We start from the raw sequence: 12,766 nt of genomic DNA on the forward strand, positions 1-12,766 counted from the left end.
TTTTCAACTCCAATGTCTGTATTATTGTTCTGTCAAAAAGATTCATGAAAATATCTTGCATGTTTGCTTCAATTTATCCCTCACTCCACCATCCAATAAAAACTGCTGTATAGACATGCAGTATGAAAAGATTATAGACTAAAAGGACCAAAAATGGAGATGGAAAGGTTCAAGTTGGCAGACAGAACCTCACTGCTTGTATTTCACAAATGCAACACTTGGCATTGTTCAATAATAATTTAAACCAACCAGATGGTAATCTTGGAAAATATCAGTCCCATGATTAATGGAAGCTGGTTCAGAAAACGAAAGGCACTAGAAAAGAGAAAATATATTAGGCCCCGTTTCATATTTGGTCTGACTTCTTTACTGTTATATTCATTAGCCTTCAATTAAATCTGCCGTAGGCCCTATGTGTTACAAAACAGTCATCCCATTGTTAACACATGGTCAAATCAAATGTATCTGGTTAACCTGTTAATATTACTAAACATCATTTTCATTACTCAGTGCAAACTCTACTCAAAGCTCCTCTAGCCCATATGAGAACTTTGCTGACTGATTATACCAGATATTTATACTTTCTTGCTTTCTGCAGCAGAGACATCTCTTCAACAGATGCACAGCCATACAATTAAAACTCCTCCCTGAATCTTGTCACTTGATTGCGATGCTACCATATGTCCCACCGTAGGCTATACATTTAAAAATAAAAGGGTCGGGCGGTTTACAGTGTCATATACAATAAAAGAGCCTGCACAGCAACCGGAAATAAAAATGAACACAAAAACCTGCCTAGTGCCTAGCTTACACAACAGTGACGTTGGACTTAAGCTCAGGAGTAGAGCGGCTGCGGATCAATTGTTTCTACGCACACACATTATGACGTAACACTCTGCGCGTATGTTTTAATGAACATCATTTAAAATAATAACTAACAATACAAATTTGCGTTGCATTTACAATCCTGTGAAAACAGGGGTGCTGCACCCCAGCCCTGGTAAAGACATTTCATTCAAATAAATAGCATACTGTTCTTTTAAACTTTCTAGTAGGCTACTCAAGGAAAAAACAAAACTTAATAATAATAATATATACATATATAATTGTTTCCACAGAAATATTAAGCTGCACTGTTTGATAATTATAATAAATATTTTTTGATATTTGAGGAGCAAATCGGCATATTAGAATAAGGATTATTTGACACTAAATGGCGTAATGATGCTGAAAATTCAGCCTTGCCAGCACAAAATTAAGTTATATTTAAAATATATTAAAATAGAAAACAGTTCACAATATTTCCCAATACTGTTTTATTGTAGCCTATTATGTCAAATAAGAGAACACATTTAAAACACACATTAAAAAAAATCTTTACCGACCCCGAACTTTTGAATGGTAGCCTATAATAATACACAATGAGTAGCTATATGTAATGTATATAATATACGAATTAGAAGTAATTTGGGTTTACTAAAAACAGTAATATTAGACGTAGGCCTACACTAAATTTCTCTGTTTGTTGGCATAGTGTGCCCCCTGTTGACCACCGAATGATGCGCCACAATAAACACCATCTGTGTGACTTTAACTCAATTAACCCTTTGATGCGCAAGCTATGGATACCCCTTCTAATGCGCAACATGGGTCTAAAAAGACCCGTATTCATTTCCTATATTATTTCAGTCATGGCTGAATGTTTCTTTGCTGAATCTTTAAAATATATGTATTTTATCATTTGTTATTCCATGTATTCATTAAATATCTTTGTTTTTGATTTGCACAAATCATTATGTTAATGTTTCCTTTCTTACTTTATAAACAAACACCGTTTTTGTATTTCTACATCAATTTTACATACACGGGTCTAAAATGAACGTATTCATTTCCTATGTTATTTCAGGTGGCTTTGACAGTTACAGATTTTAAAATCAAAAAGGCGGGGAAAAAAGGACCCTAATCTCTTAACACATCGAATCATTTCAGCATAATGGCTTATTCAAGACGAGACAGTTCTTAATAGGACTTTTAGGCCTATTACATGTAAATAAGCTTTAAAGGGGCATTTGCAACTATTTCAACTTAATAAAACCGTTTAGAAATCATTTGGATGGTTTAATAACCTGTTCTGGTGAGAATGGTGACTTTCCCTGCTCCCCCCAACGTTCCTAGGCAGAAAACCAACCTTGCAACATGGGGACTAACGTCCCAGTAAGTTGGAAACAGGAAGTCTTGTGAGAAGCGAGAACGAGCGAGAAACACGAACTGCTTTATGGCAATTCGACATAAACCCACACGCCGCCCTCAATGTGTATGATGTATTACCCACCTCGGTAGACACAGCTCCACACGATAAAGTTGGCCGGCTCTGATAATAATGAATGCACATGAGCAGCGGTAGAAAGGGGGAGGAGGGGCCGCAAGTGAGTTTTTTTACGACAGTGTTGTGAAATATACGCCCCACAGCTGTAGGGGGAGCTCGTTGAGAAAACATGCGACAACAAAAATGAAAATCAGCGAAGAAATAGCTAGATTTGCTGAGTTCCCCTTTAAAATCTTTTTTTAGTGTAGCTAACATTAGCTAGCTAGAATAGAATATGTCATTAGCTAGCTAGCTAATAGTATTGGATATGTTTCTCTTTCTCACAAGTAATTTCTCACTAGGATTTCATGGTCAAGGTAACCATAGCCTAATATTCAAATATTATATCCAGTTATCTTTTACAAAATATCAAATATTTTCTGTGGTTAAAATAAAATAAGACTTGCATCAAATATACAAAAGCAGCTGTGTTGAGTTGTGAAATGTGTGGCAGGTGAATAGTATTATGTAATACTATAGTAATAGTATTTATGCAGTAAATATGTTCCTACTTGCAAATATGTGCAAATATCAAAGGTTTCTATGTGGGTCATTTTTGACCCATGTATGTAAAATTGATGTAGAAATACAAAAACTGTGTTTGTATATAAAGTAAGAAAGGAAACATAAATATAAATATTTAATGAATATCTGGAATAACAAATGATAAAATACATATATTTTAAAGATTCAGCAAAGAAACACTCAGCTATGACTGAAATAACATAGGAAATGAATAAGGGTCATTTTAGACCCATGTATGTAAAATTGATGTAGAAATACAAAAACTGTGTTTGTTTATAATGTAAGAAAGGAAACATAAACATAATGATTTGTGGAAATCAAAAACATGATATTTAATGAATACCTGGAATAACAAATGATAAAATACAGATATTTTAAAGATTCAGCAAAGAAAACACTATATGCATATGACTCACATCATTTTTGTATTCAGTATTTAAGGAATACAAACTCATTCAAAGTCATGGTTTGAAAAAATGACAGACGGCGGACACTCCTCCTGACTTCCTCCCGCTCGTGTCAAATTGCTCATCTTGCAACTTCCTGTCGCTGTAATTCCTCATTGCTAACGGAAGCTTTCAATCTTAGCCTATCCAGCTAACTCCACAAACAGAAAAAAAAACACAACAATAATGAGCATTAAAATAACGTATGATATTACGTTCCGGAATAATACAGCCGTTGAAATGTGAACGAACAGAGATCGAATAAATTTGAAGTCAAAGCGTTTCCGTTAGATTCATACTGTATTGTATGTTATAATGCTAGCTCATGACTCTAGAGATTTGTTTGATGTCAGGTAGCTTGGAGTTTCGTTTTTTTTGTTCGTCGCTAAAATTAAATGTTAGGCCAGACTGTGACTCAACCGCTAAAACGGAAAGTTTCTCTTTTGTAGAGCGATATCGATTTGTGTTGACACCTGTTAGCTTGCGCGGCTAGCTAGCGCTCTCCACAGACTGATTCTACTGGAAATGGTGATTATTTCTCCCCTACTCTATTTGATATTCACCGTTTATCTTGTGTTTATAAGATGTATTATCTTTGAATATCTGCTGACCATGTTATTGACATTGAGTTGGTCAACACAATGTATATAACGTTACCGGTTTGTGTGTGTGTGTGTGTGTGTGTGTTAATTAAGTCTCTGGCCTGTTAGCTTGCGACTTTTTGTCAAATTTGTTTGGAATCCAGAGAGCTGCATTCCAATTACATGACAGCCTGTCAGATTCTGTTAGCATGTCAGTCAAGTTATCATGGATCATGTAATCATCTCATCTTTTTTTCTCAGTCTTGTTTTACCGTTATATCTGTCCCCCGTTTCCCCTTAGGTTACTGGTAGGGTTAGGTTTAGGGTTTGACAGTCCAAGCATAGGAGGAACACAGACTTCGAAACAACACCGTCATAGTTTGTTCTTCAGATTAATGAGTACATTCGAATCATGTTTTATATGCTTCAAAGCAATGTTGATGACATTTACATTGTTCAAAGGTTACTTCAGAGTGGAAAGTGTTTGTTATCTCTGATAGACCTCCATTATGTAATCTGAATGAGTTTTTTCTTGTCTCTTAATAGTTGTTATAGTATTTTTTTTACTCTGTCACTGCTTAATTGCACATCATTTTTTGTTATAAGCAATGCATAAAGTATGTTTCTGATATATTAACCTGCTGTTATCTGTCTACAGGTAGACGCCCTCATGTGCCCATGGAGAAGGCGGCTTTCGAGAGGTGGCTGGAGTCGGTTTCCACCTCCTTCCTGGCGCTAAGCGACCAGCAGCGCAACCAATCGCTGGACCACCTCATCTCACTGAGCGGTGCTGCCCAGCTGCGACACCTGTCCAATGGTCTGGAAGCACTGCTGAAGCGGGATTTCCTGCGCCTGCTGCCATTAGAGCTGGCTTTTTACCTGCTCCGCTGGCTGGACCCCCAGACCCTGCTCACCTGCTGTCTGGTGTGCAAGCAGTGGAATAAGGTCATCAATACCTGTACAGAAGTTTGGCAGAGCGTGTGTCGTGACCTCGGCTGGCGCATCGATGAGTCCATCCAGGATGCGGGGCACTGGAAGGGTGTTTATCTGAAGGCCAAACTGCGCATGAAGCAGCTGAATGAGGAGGATGCTTTTGAGACGAGCTCTCTGATTGGACACAGTGCTCGGGTATATGCTCTCTACTACCGGGATGGGCTCCTCTGCACAGGTGCGTTACCTTCATAGAGGTTGATTTTCCTGGTTTTGTGGTCAAAATGAGGTCCAGTCCGCATGGAAATTCACCCTAAATTCATCTAATTTATAAATGCAACTTATTGATCTAAATTTTTTTAATCAAATTGTCAATTTGACTTCCCTCTGGTGTAATGTATACCAGACTTCTGTATACCAGACAATCACTTAGACCCCATCGCTTTTTTAAATTCAACATCAAGTCTGTCTTTGTCCAATCAACAACCGATAGATAGAACCAAGTAGGTTCTACTTGGATTTTTTTTCTATAATCCATTCAAAAACCGTAGAAAAGATTGCTACTTCTGTTACATCGCGACATTACTGTAAGTGCTAATTTTCCCTTTTTAGCTCCTTTCACACAGAGATTCCATGAAAATACACGGATAAAGTGACCCGGGATTTGACCCGGGTTCGTTTGATTTTGGTTCATTCACACTGCCAGTGATTTTCCGGAATCAGTTCACACACAACCCGTAAAAATCCCGTAAAGACCCGTGACATCGATGTGACATGTAATGTCTCAGGAGCGTCTATAGTTTGCTTATGAGCTGCGATTTCTCTCTCGAGAAACCACGCTTTTGCATTTTTTTCTCTGATTCGATCATAAATTAGCGCATTACTTACCGTTTCACTAGCCTGCTTTCACTTCAGTGTCATCATTACGACATGGCATGGGTTATGGCTTTTTCTCACACAGCGCGCGTTCCGGGACAGATCCCGGCAATGTTACTTGGTCCCCAACCCGGGATCAATCCCGGGTCTTGTTTGCGTTCACACAGAAGGTGTTCTGGCAATTTCCCCGGGATCAACGCGCTGTGTGAAAGGGGCTTTTGTAAGTTCAGTTTTCAATTCCCAATATGGGAGAGTTATTGAGCTTCTTATGGATTCTTGTTACATCCTGGGGTCATTAAAAATTATAGGACATGTTAATCTGAAGTGCATTGAATGGTTGATTGGTTTAAGTCTTTTCAAAGATTAAACTCAAAACCATAGTTTTATTTTTACCTTGCCTCTATCACACTAAACCAACACTGTTCTTTGAATCCATGTAATCAAATTCATTTATTTTGAATTTAAATACGGATTGGTGGTGCTTTACTTGGGAAACATTGAGTTATTGCTTGTTTTAAATGAAGATCACGTTTAGTGGCTCGGTGATTGTAGACGTTCTTCCACTTAGGTTCCGATGACCTATCAGCCAAACTATGGGATGTTCGCACTGGTCAGTGCGTCTACGGCATTCAGACCCACACTTGTGCCACTGTCAAATTTGATGAGCAGAAACTGGTAACAGGATCTTTTGACAACACCATTGCATGCTGGGAATGGAGCACTGGTGCCAAAATCCAGCAATTCCGAGGACATACTGGGGCAGGTTGGTGTCAAGCTTTGTCGGCTAATAGCACAAAGAAGATCAATGATTAAAGATTCTGCTTATGATTTTGGTTTTGTCACGGCTGACCTTTATGGTAATTTCATGGCAGGAAGACATTGCATATGCATATAAAAAAAAAGTTTTACTGTTGTTGCAGTTTTCAGCATAGACTACAACGATGAGTTGGACACCCTGGTCAGCGGCTCAGCAGACTTCACTGTAAAAGTCTGGTCCCTGTCTGCAGGAACCTGTGTCAACACTCTTACTGGACACACAGAGTGGGTCACTAAGGTAAGACTTATTTTGACCAGATCTCATTGTGGAATGAAGCTTTGTAGTTTATTATTATTTAGATGTACTATGTACATCTGCTCTGGTTTAGGTGCACCTTCAAAAAAGCCAAGTGGAGTCCATGATGCACAGTCCCGGTGACTACATACTACTGAGTGTTGATAAGTATGAAATAAAGGTAATGTAAATTACTTGTGCAAGTATTTTTCAAACTCTATTAATGCTTTTCAAATTGTTGTTCAGTGTGAAGTTTGATGTCTACAACAATTAGATTGTGATTTTAAATGTAAAGTTTTTTTAAAGGCCAATCAGATTATTATATTGTTTCATTTAGGGCTGTCATAGTAGTATAAAAATACTATCAGTAAATTTAATCTTGAACTTTGTTTATTTTGTGTTTTCTCTTGTTTTTCTAATGAATTACATTCACATCATGCATATAGGGTTGCGGCGAGTTTGTAACCTTAACTGTACAAAAAAGCATACAAAAAGAACTTGCAGTTGAGCCAATATTTATATGATATTCTAACTTCATACGCGCAGTTTCTGCCTCTGTTTCTCCATAGGTGTGGCCTATAGGGTGTGAGATCAACTGTAAGTGCTTAAAGACCCTATCCGTGTCAGAAGACCGCAGTGTCTGCTTGCAGCCACGATTACAGTTCGACGGCCGTTACATTGTCTGTAGTTCAGACCTGGGGATATATCAGTGGGACTTTGCAAGTTTTGATGTCATCAGGTACATTAATTTCAGCCCCTCAATTGTTTAACCAAGCTGCTAATAACCCTGTTGAATCAAATGTCCTTCTAAAGGTATAGTTCACCCAAAAAAGGAAAATTTTGTCATAATTTTCTCACCCTCATGTTGTTTCAAACCTGTACGAGTTTCTTTCTTCTGTTGAATACAAAATATTTTTTTTTTTAAATAATATTGGTAATCAAACAGTTAACGGTAGCCAATGACATCCATAGTATTTTTTTCCTACTATGGAAGTCAATGGCTACCATCAACTTTTAATTTTTGGGTGAACTTTCCCTTTAAGTTTGAATATTTTTATATTAGAGAGGGAACTGTAATGTTTTTTCTTTATTTAAATCTATAAATTAAAATGGAGAAATGTTAGGATGTAAAATGAAGTATTTTACATCCTGCACTTTAAGGCTGTCAAATTAAAATGAGAATTTTGAATATTAATCGAATTTAAAATAAAAATCCACATTCAATTGCTAAAACGATGCATTCGAATTTTAGGTGTGTGTCAGACAGCCTTATCACTGGTGCACAAGATACAATGATGATGTTGCAGTTTATGTTTTTATTAGCTGCTGTGTTGTTCATTCAAAACATTGCAGAAATAGAGGAGCTCAATGCATAGATCGTTCAAATTGCTTTTCTACTGTTTTTTATGTGAACATGCGCTAGAAGGACATCTTTGACCGTTGCACTCACTCGCGTCTCAAAAGAGCCGCATGTTTAGAAGGCCATGTAAAGTTAAACGAACTTTTAAAAAAACATCTTGAGACTTTGTAGGGTTTTAAATTAATAAAATAAATGATGTTTTTTCATTATTGTTTATGCAATTTACAAAATTATATTTAATTTGAATGTTAGTTTAAACTAGGGCTGCATGATATTGGAAAAACTGATATTACGATATTTAGTTTTTCTGCAATATATATTGCGATATGAAAATGATTACACCAGATGCCTCGCCAGATGACCAGATGACTCCCCATTCCACTGCATCTTATGTTTTTAAATGCAAAAAGTAGTCTGTGTGATCTGTGCTTCCTCTTTTTGTATTAAATTATAAATAAATTTGTTCATTATTTATGCAATTTATGAATTTATATTTGATTTGAACGCAAGTTTAAACTAGGACTGCATGATACCGGAAAAAACTGACATACCGATATTTTGTTTTCTGCAATATATATTGCGATATGAAAATGATTACACAAGATGACGAGTGCATCTGCATAGAAACTAATAAACAAATTACAAGCATTAGATAAATACAATAGAACAAAGATACAAATAAAATAAAAGGTGCTATGTTTGTCTGTTCAGTCAAACAGCATTCTGGTATAGAAATTGAATAATCAAAACTGCATAGTCTTCACTGTATAAATGAAATATAATTCATCTTTGTCAAAGCTGCAAAAGTAATTTTCTCTTTGTATTTTGTTGTTTGATTAATAGTAATGACAGACAGCAGCAGGAATATTAGGCTACTGTCACTTTAAGTCCAAATGCATGGATCCAATATAATGATACATATCTGTTTTAGTTGTTTACAGTCTCTTAAGACATACGTGTTTACGAGGATACTCACCAAAACAGTCATAACAAACGTAATTGTACATGTTTGTCCGTTCAAGCACAAATAGACGTGAAAGAGAACTGAATTATGTTCGTGTGCTGTTCTGTGTGTGTGCACAGAAAACAGCACGCGAGTTTCGAAGTGAGTTCTCTTTCGCGTCATCTTGCGGCTGAATGGTTTAAAACCTCTTGAATTTTTAAACTGACGTAATTGATGCTAAAACTATATGGCTTGATTTCACATCAGCGCTTAGATTAAGCCAGGATTAGGATCTAGTTCATTAGGGCATTTAAGTAGCTTTTATAAACGTGCCTTAGAAACAAACATTACTGGTGTGCATCTTGAGACAAAACAATGGCACCTTTCATATTTTAAGATATGCCAGTGCAAGTTGCTTTCAGTTAAAACAGCTCAATCATGCATTCTAGTTTGGGACTAGCTTAAAGGGTTAGTTCACCCAAAAATGAAAATTCTGTCAGTATTTACTCACCCTCATGTTGTTCCAACCCCGTAAGACCTTCGTTCATCTTCGGAACATGAATTAAGATATTTTTGATGAAATCTGAGAGCTGGATTACTCCTCCATAGGCTTCAAAAGGATTGAAACTTGCAGGCCCCGAAAAGTAATTAAAGACATTGTTAAAATAGTCCAAGTGACTACAGTGGCTCAACCTTAAGTTTATCAAGCGACGAGAATACTTTTTGTGCGCAAAAACATACAAAAAAACCCGACTTTTTCAACTATTCATTTCCTTCTCTGTTGGCCTCTGGTCAGTTAACTTAGTGTAATAGCGTAGAGCTACGTCACACGTAGGCTCACTATTGGCCAACGCTGGTCGTGTGATGCGTGTGACGTACAACAACAGAAGCTTACGCTATTACACTAGTGAACTGACTCGAGGCCCACAGAGAAGGAAATGAATAGTTGAAATAAAGTCGTTATTTTTGTTTTTTTGCGCACAAAAAGTATTCTCGTCGTTTGATAAACTTAAGATTGAGCCACTGTAGTCACTTGGACTATTTTAACGATGTCTGTAATAACTTTTCGGGGAACAAGTTTCAATCCCTTAGAAGCCTATGGAGGAGTAATCCAGCTCTCAGATTTCATCAAAAATATCTTAATTCATATTCCGAAGATGAACGAAGGTCTTACGGGGTTGGAACAACATGAGGGTGAGTAAATACTGACAGAATTTTCATTTTTGGGTGAACTAACCCTTTAAGCCTTGTCTGTAAAACCAGGGGTATGTTATGCAGCCCTAGTTTAAGTGTTATGCAGTTTTTTTTTTTTTTACAGACAGTCTGTTTTGAATGTTTTGCTCATTGCGCCCAGTTGTGGCCTGAAGAGACAGGCCAAATTCCCTATACCAACACACACACTTTTTTCTGTCCCTTTTAAATTTGAATATAATCCGAATATTAGTAATATTTATTAGTAGCCATTTTGATAGAGCTAATGCACTATTTCTATGTTATATAAGTTACATTTGTGCAATGTTTTATGCAACAAAAATAAATAATGCCTTTAATAAAAGGCAGCTTGTGTTTATTATTTACTGATTTCTTCATATTTACAGAGTCATCAAACCACAGCAGGAACCCTCCAGCCTCTCTCTGCTTGGTTTCGGTGATATCTTCGCTTTGCTTTTTGATAACCACCACCTCTATGTTATGGACTTGAGGACTGAGGTCACCGTGGGCCGCTGGCCACTGCCAGCCTACCGCAAATCCAAACGTGGCTCTAGTTTCTTACCGGGCGTCACCTCCTGGCTCAACGGACTGGACGGCAAGAACGATTCGGGCCTGGTGTTCGCCACCAGCATGCCCGACCATAGCATTCATCTTGTTCTTTGGAGAGAGAACGGCTAGAAACACAGAGGTGATGAATACTAGCCCTGTGCTCTGAAATCAGGCAAAACTTTTGTGAACACAGCAAAAAGAAGAAAAAAGGGTGCTCTCAGTTTGAAAAAAGAAATGATAGCCAACCAAGTTAGATAATGCATGGACCAAAGTGTTTTCACCTCTCTTTGGATTTGTTTCCACTAGATTAGGAATTTACTCTTGCTACACTCTTTCTTATTCACTTGCAAACCACGCATTCTACTCGTTGCGATTTATAGAAATGGAGACATCTGAAGATTTGTAGTACAGAACATAGCTTCTCTCCATGATGTGAACAATCCAAGGTTTTTGTTTGTTGAAGATTTAAGAGAGATCCTACTGACATTCAGATTTCAGCTCCTTTTTCGTTCACACCGATCGCTTCACAGCAAGCATGAGCAGTAGAACTGGCTTGTTTTTTTTCTAGCACAATCACCAAGATTGACAATGAAGTGTTTTTTTTTTGGTTTGTTTTGAGTGCTACCTTTTCAACAAATTTGCTTTATTTACAACATCAGGAATTTTCCTGTAGATAGAGAAATGTTGCCTTAAATCTACGATTTCCTTTTGAAGAATTTGAAGTTGCAGACCTCTGCGTCTGTAGGCGCCGGCTTGCACCCCGAACATCTGTTGGTCATTTTTGCTGAGTTTTTGAAAATACTCTGATAAAAAAGCAGTCTGAATGGGTTTCATATGAAGGTCATTCAGAGGTGGCTTCTTGCTGTTACTGAACCTTGGTTTTATTTTTCATTCAGTTAATTAGTGGTGCATTTATTTTAACACTTAACCATTTGCATTTACAGTGTCACATTCTGAAAACCAATGTTACAATCCTCCCTCAATGAGAGAAAAATGTTTTATGCTTATTTTTTTTAACCTAATGTAACCGACACTGTAATAATTAGTCTTACCACTATTTAGCCAGACTAGATTGCACAAAAAATGTTTCTTGTGAATCTCATTGAATGTTCATTTTTAATCTTTATTTTTAAAGACTGATCTTATTTTTTGCATACTCCAGGGCTAACCAGCCTTTGTCACTTTATATAAATATATGCTTCTGTAGTTCTGTATATCCTACTGGAACATTAGAACATTGAAACTTTTTATTTTCATAAACCATCAAAACAAATGAACATAGTGATAGTTTAATGTGTTTCTCACCATGTTGCTCACACATTTCAGTGGATCGATACTGGGTAAAAATATGATTATCCGAAAATGTCATTGGGGAGTTACGACGTCTGTATGCACTGGTCATGTGTTACTTCACTGAAATGCTTATTTCAGACAGTAATGGCATCCATCCATCATTAGCAGAAATCAGGTCTGTTGTTTGTATAACAAAATAACATGCTGTCTTACAAATAAATGACAGTAGGCTAATGATAGAAGTTGACTTTCTTTTGACTCATGATGTTTACTGTTTTTCCTTATGTGGAACATCTAGTTATGTTCTCTTGCATGTGATGTATCAATTTAATCCAGCTCTGCGTCAACAGAACCTCCAGGTCGCTGAACCACAATGCAAGTAACAAACGTATTATAAGTTCTAACCAGAATTACAGGAGCATTTCTCGAACATGCTTTTAATCTGTATGCACACTAGAGGGCGATGCTACAACACATATAATCTGGTAAAAGACCAGAAATTATTAAGAAAAGAAAATATCTAAATCATCCAATACGTATAGTGGACACGAGCTTTTTATTTCAATTTTTTTTTTATTGCAAACTTCGCTCCGCAGTCGATTCCAAAGACCTTTATTACTCATGTCAATCAGAGT

The 12,766-nt window shown here is 36.9% G+C and overlaps 1 protein-coding gene across 2 annotated transcripts; it reads left to right on the forward strand.

Annotated features, from left to right (window-relative positions):
* Positions 1 to 3,396: 3,396 nt before the first annotated feature.
* fbxw2 (F-box and WD repeat domain containing 2) lies at positions 3,397 to 12,370 on the forward strand. Of its 2 annotated transcripts, XM_077240623.1 has the most exons (8): positions 3,409 to 3,864; positions 4,219 to 4,295; positions 4,576 to 5,085; positions 6,292 to 6,486; positions 6,644 to 6,777; positions 6,869 to 6,955; positions 7,344 to 7,513; positions 10,676 to 12,370. In XM_077240623.1, the coding sequence occupies exons 3-8, from the start codon at positions 4,596 to 4,598 to the stop codon at positions 10,965 to 10,967; spliced, it is 1,368 nt and encodes a 455-aa protein (XP_077096738.1). In that variant the 5' UTR covers positions 3,409 to 3,864; positions 4,219 to 4,295; positions 4,576 to 4,595; the 3' UTR covers positions 10,968 to 12,370. The 2 variants fall into 2 exon arrangements, with proteins under 2 accessions (XP_077096737.1, XP_077096738.1); XM_077240622.1 differs by lacking the exon at positions 4,219 to 4,295 and having other exon boundaries at positions 3,397 to 3,864.
* Positions 12,371 to 12,766: the final 396 nt, after the last annotated feature.

This window comes from Siphateles boraxobius, unplaced genomic scaffold (assembly GCF_051911475.1).
Source record: "Siphateles boraxobius isolate OS27281-9 unplaced genomic scaffold, OSU_SipBor_1 24, whole genome shotgun sequence".
NCBI lineage: Eukaryota > Metazoa > Chordata > Actinopteri > Cypriniformes > Leuciscidae > Siphateles > Siphateles boraxobius.

Coding starts and splice junctions, on each gene's coding strand:
- fbxw2 (XM_077240622.1), top strand. CDS start 4,596: ATGGAGAAGGCGGCTTTCGAGAGGTGGCTGGAGTCGGTTTCCACCTCC. Junction 5,086..6,291: donor GGATGGGCTCCTCTGCACAG/GTGCGTTACCTT, acceptor TCTTCCACTTAG/GTTCCGATGACCTATCAGCC. Junction 6,778..6,868: donor ACACAGAGTGGGTCACTAAG/GTAAGACTTATT, acceptor GCTCTGGTTTAG/GTGCACCTTCAAAAAAGCCA.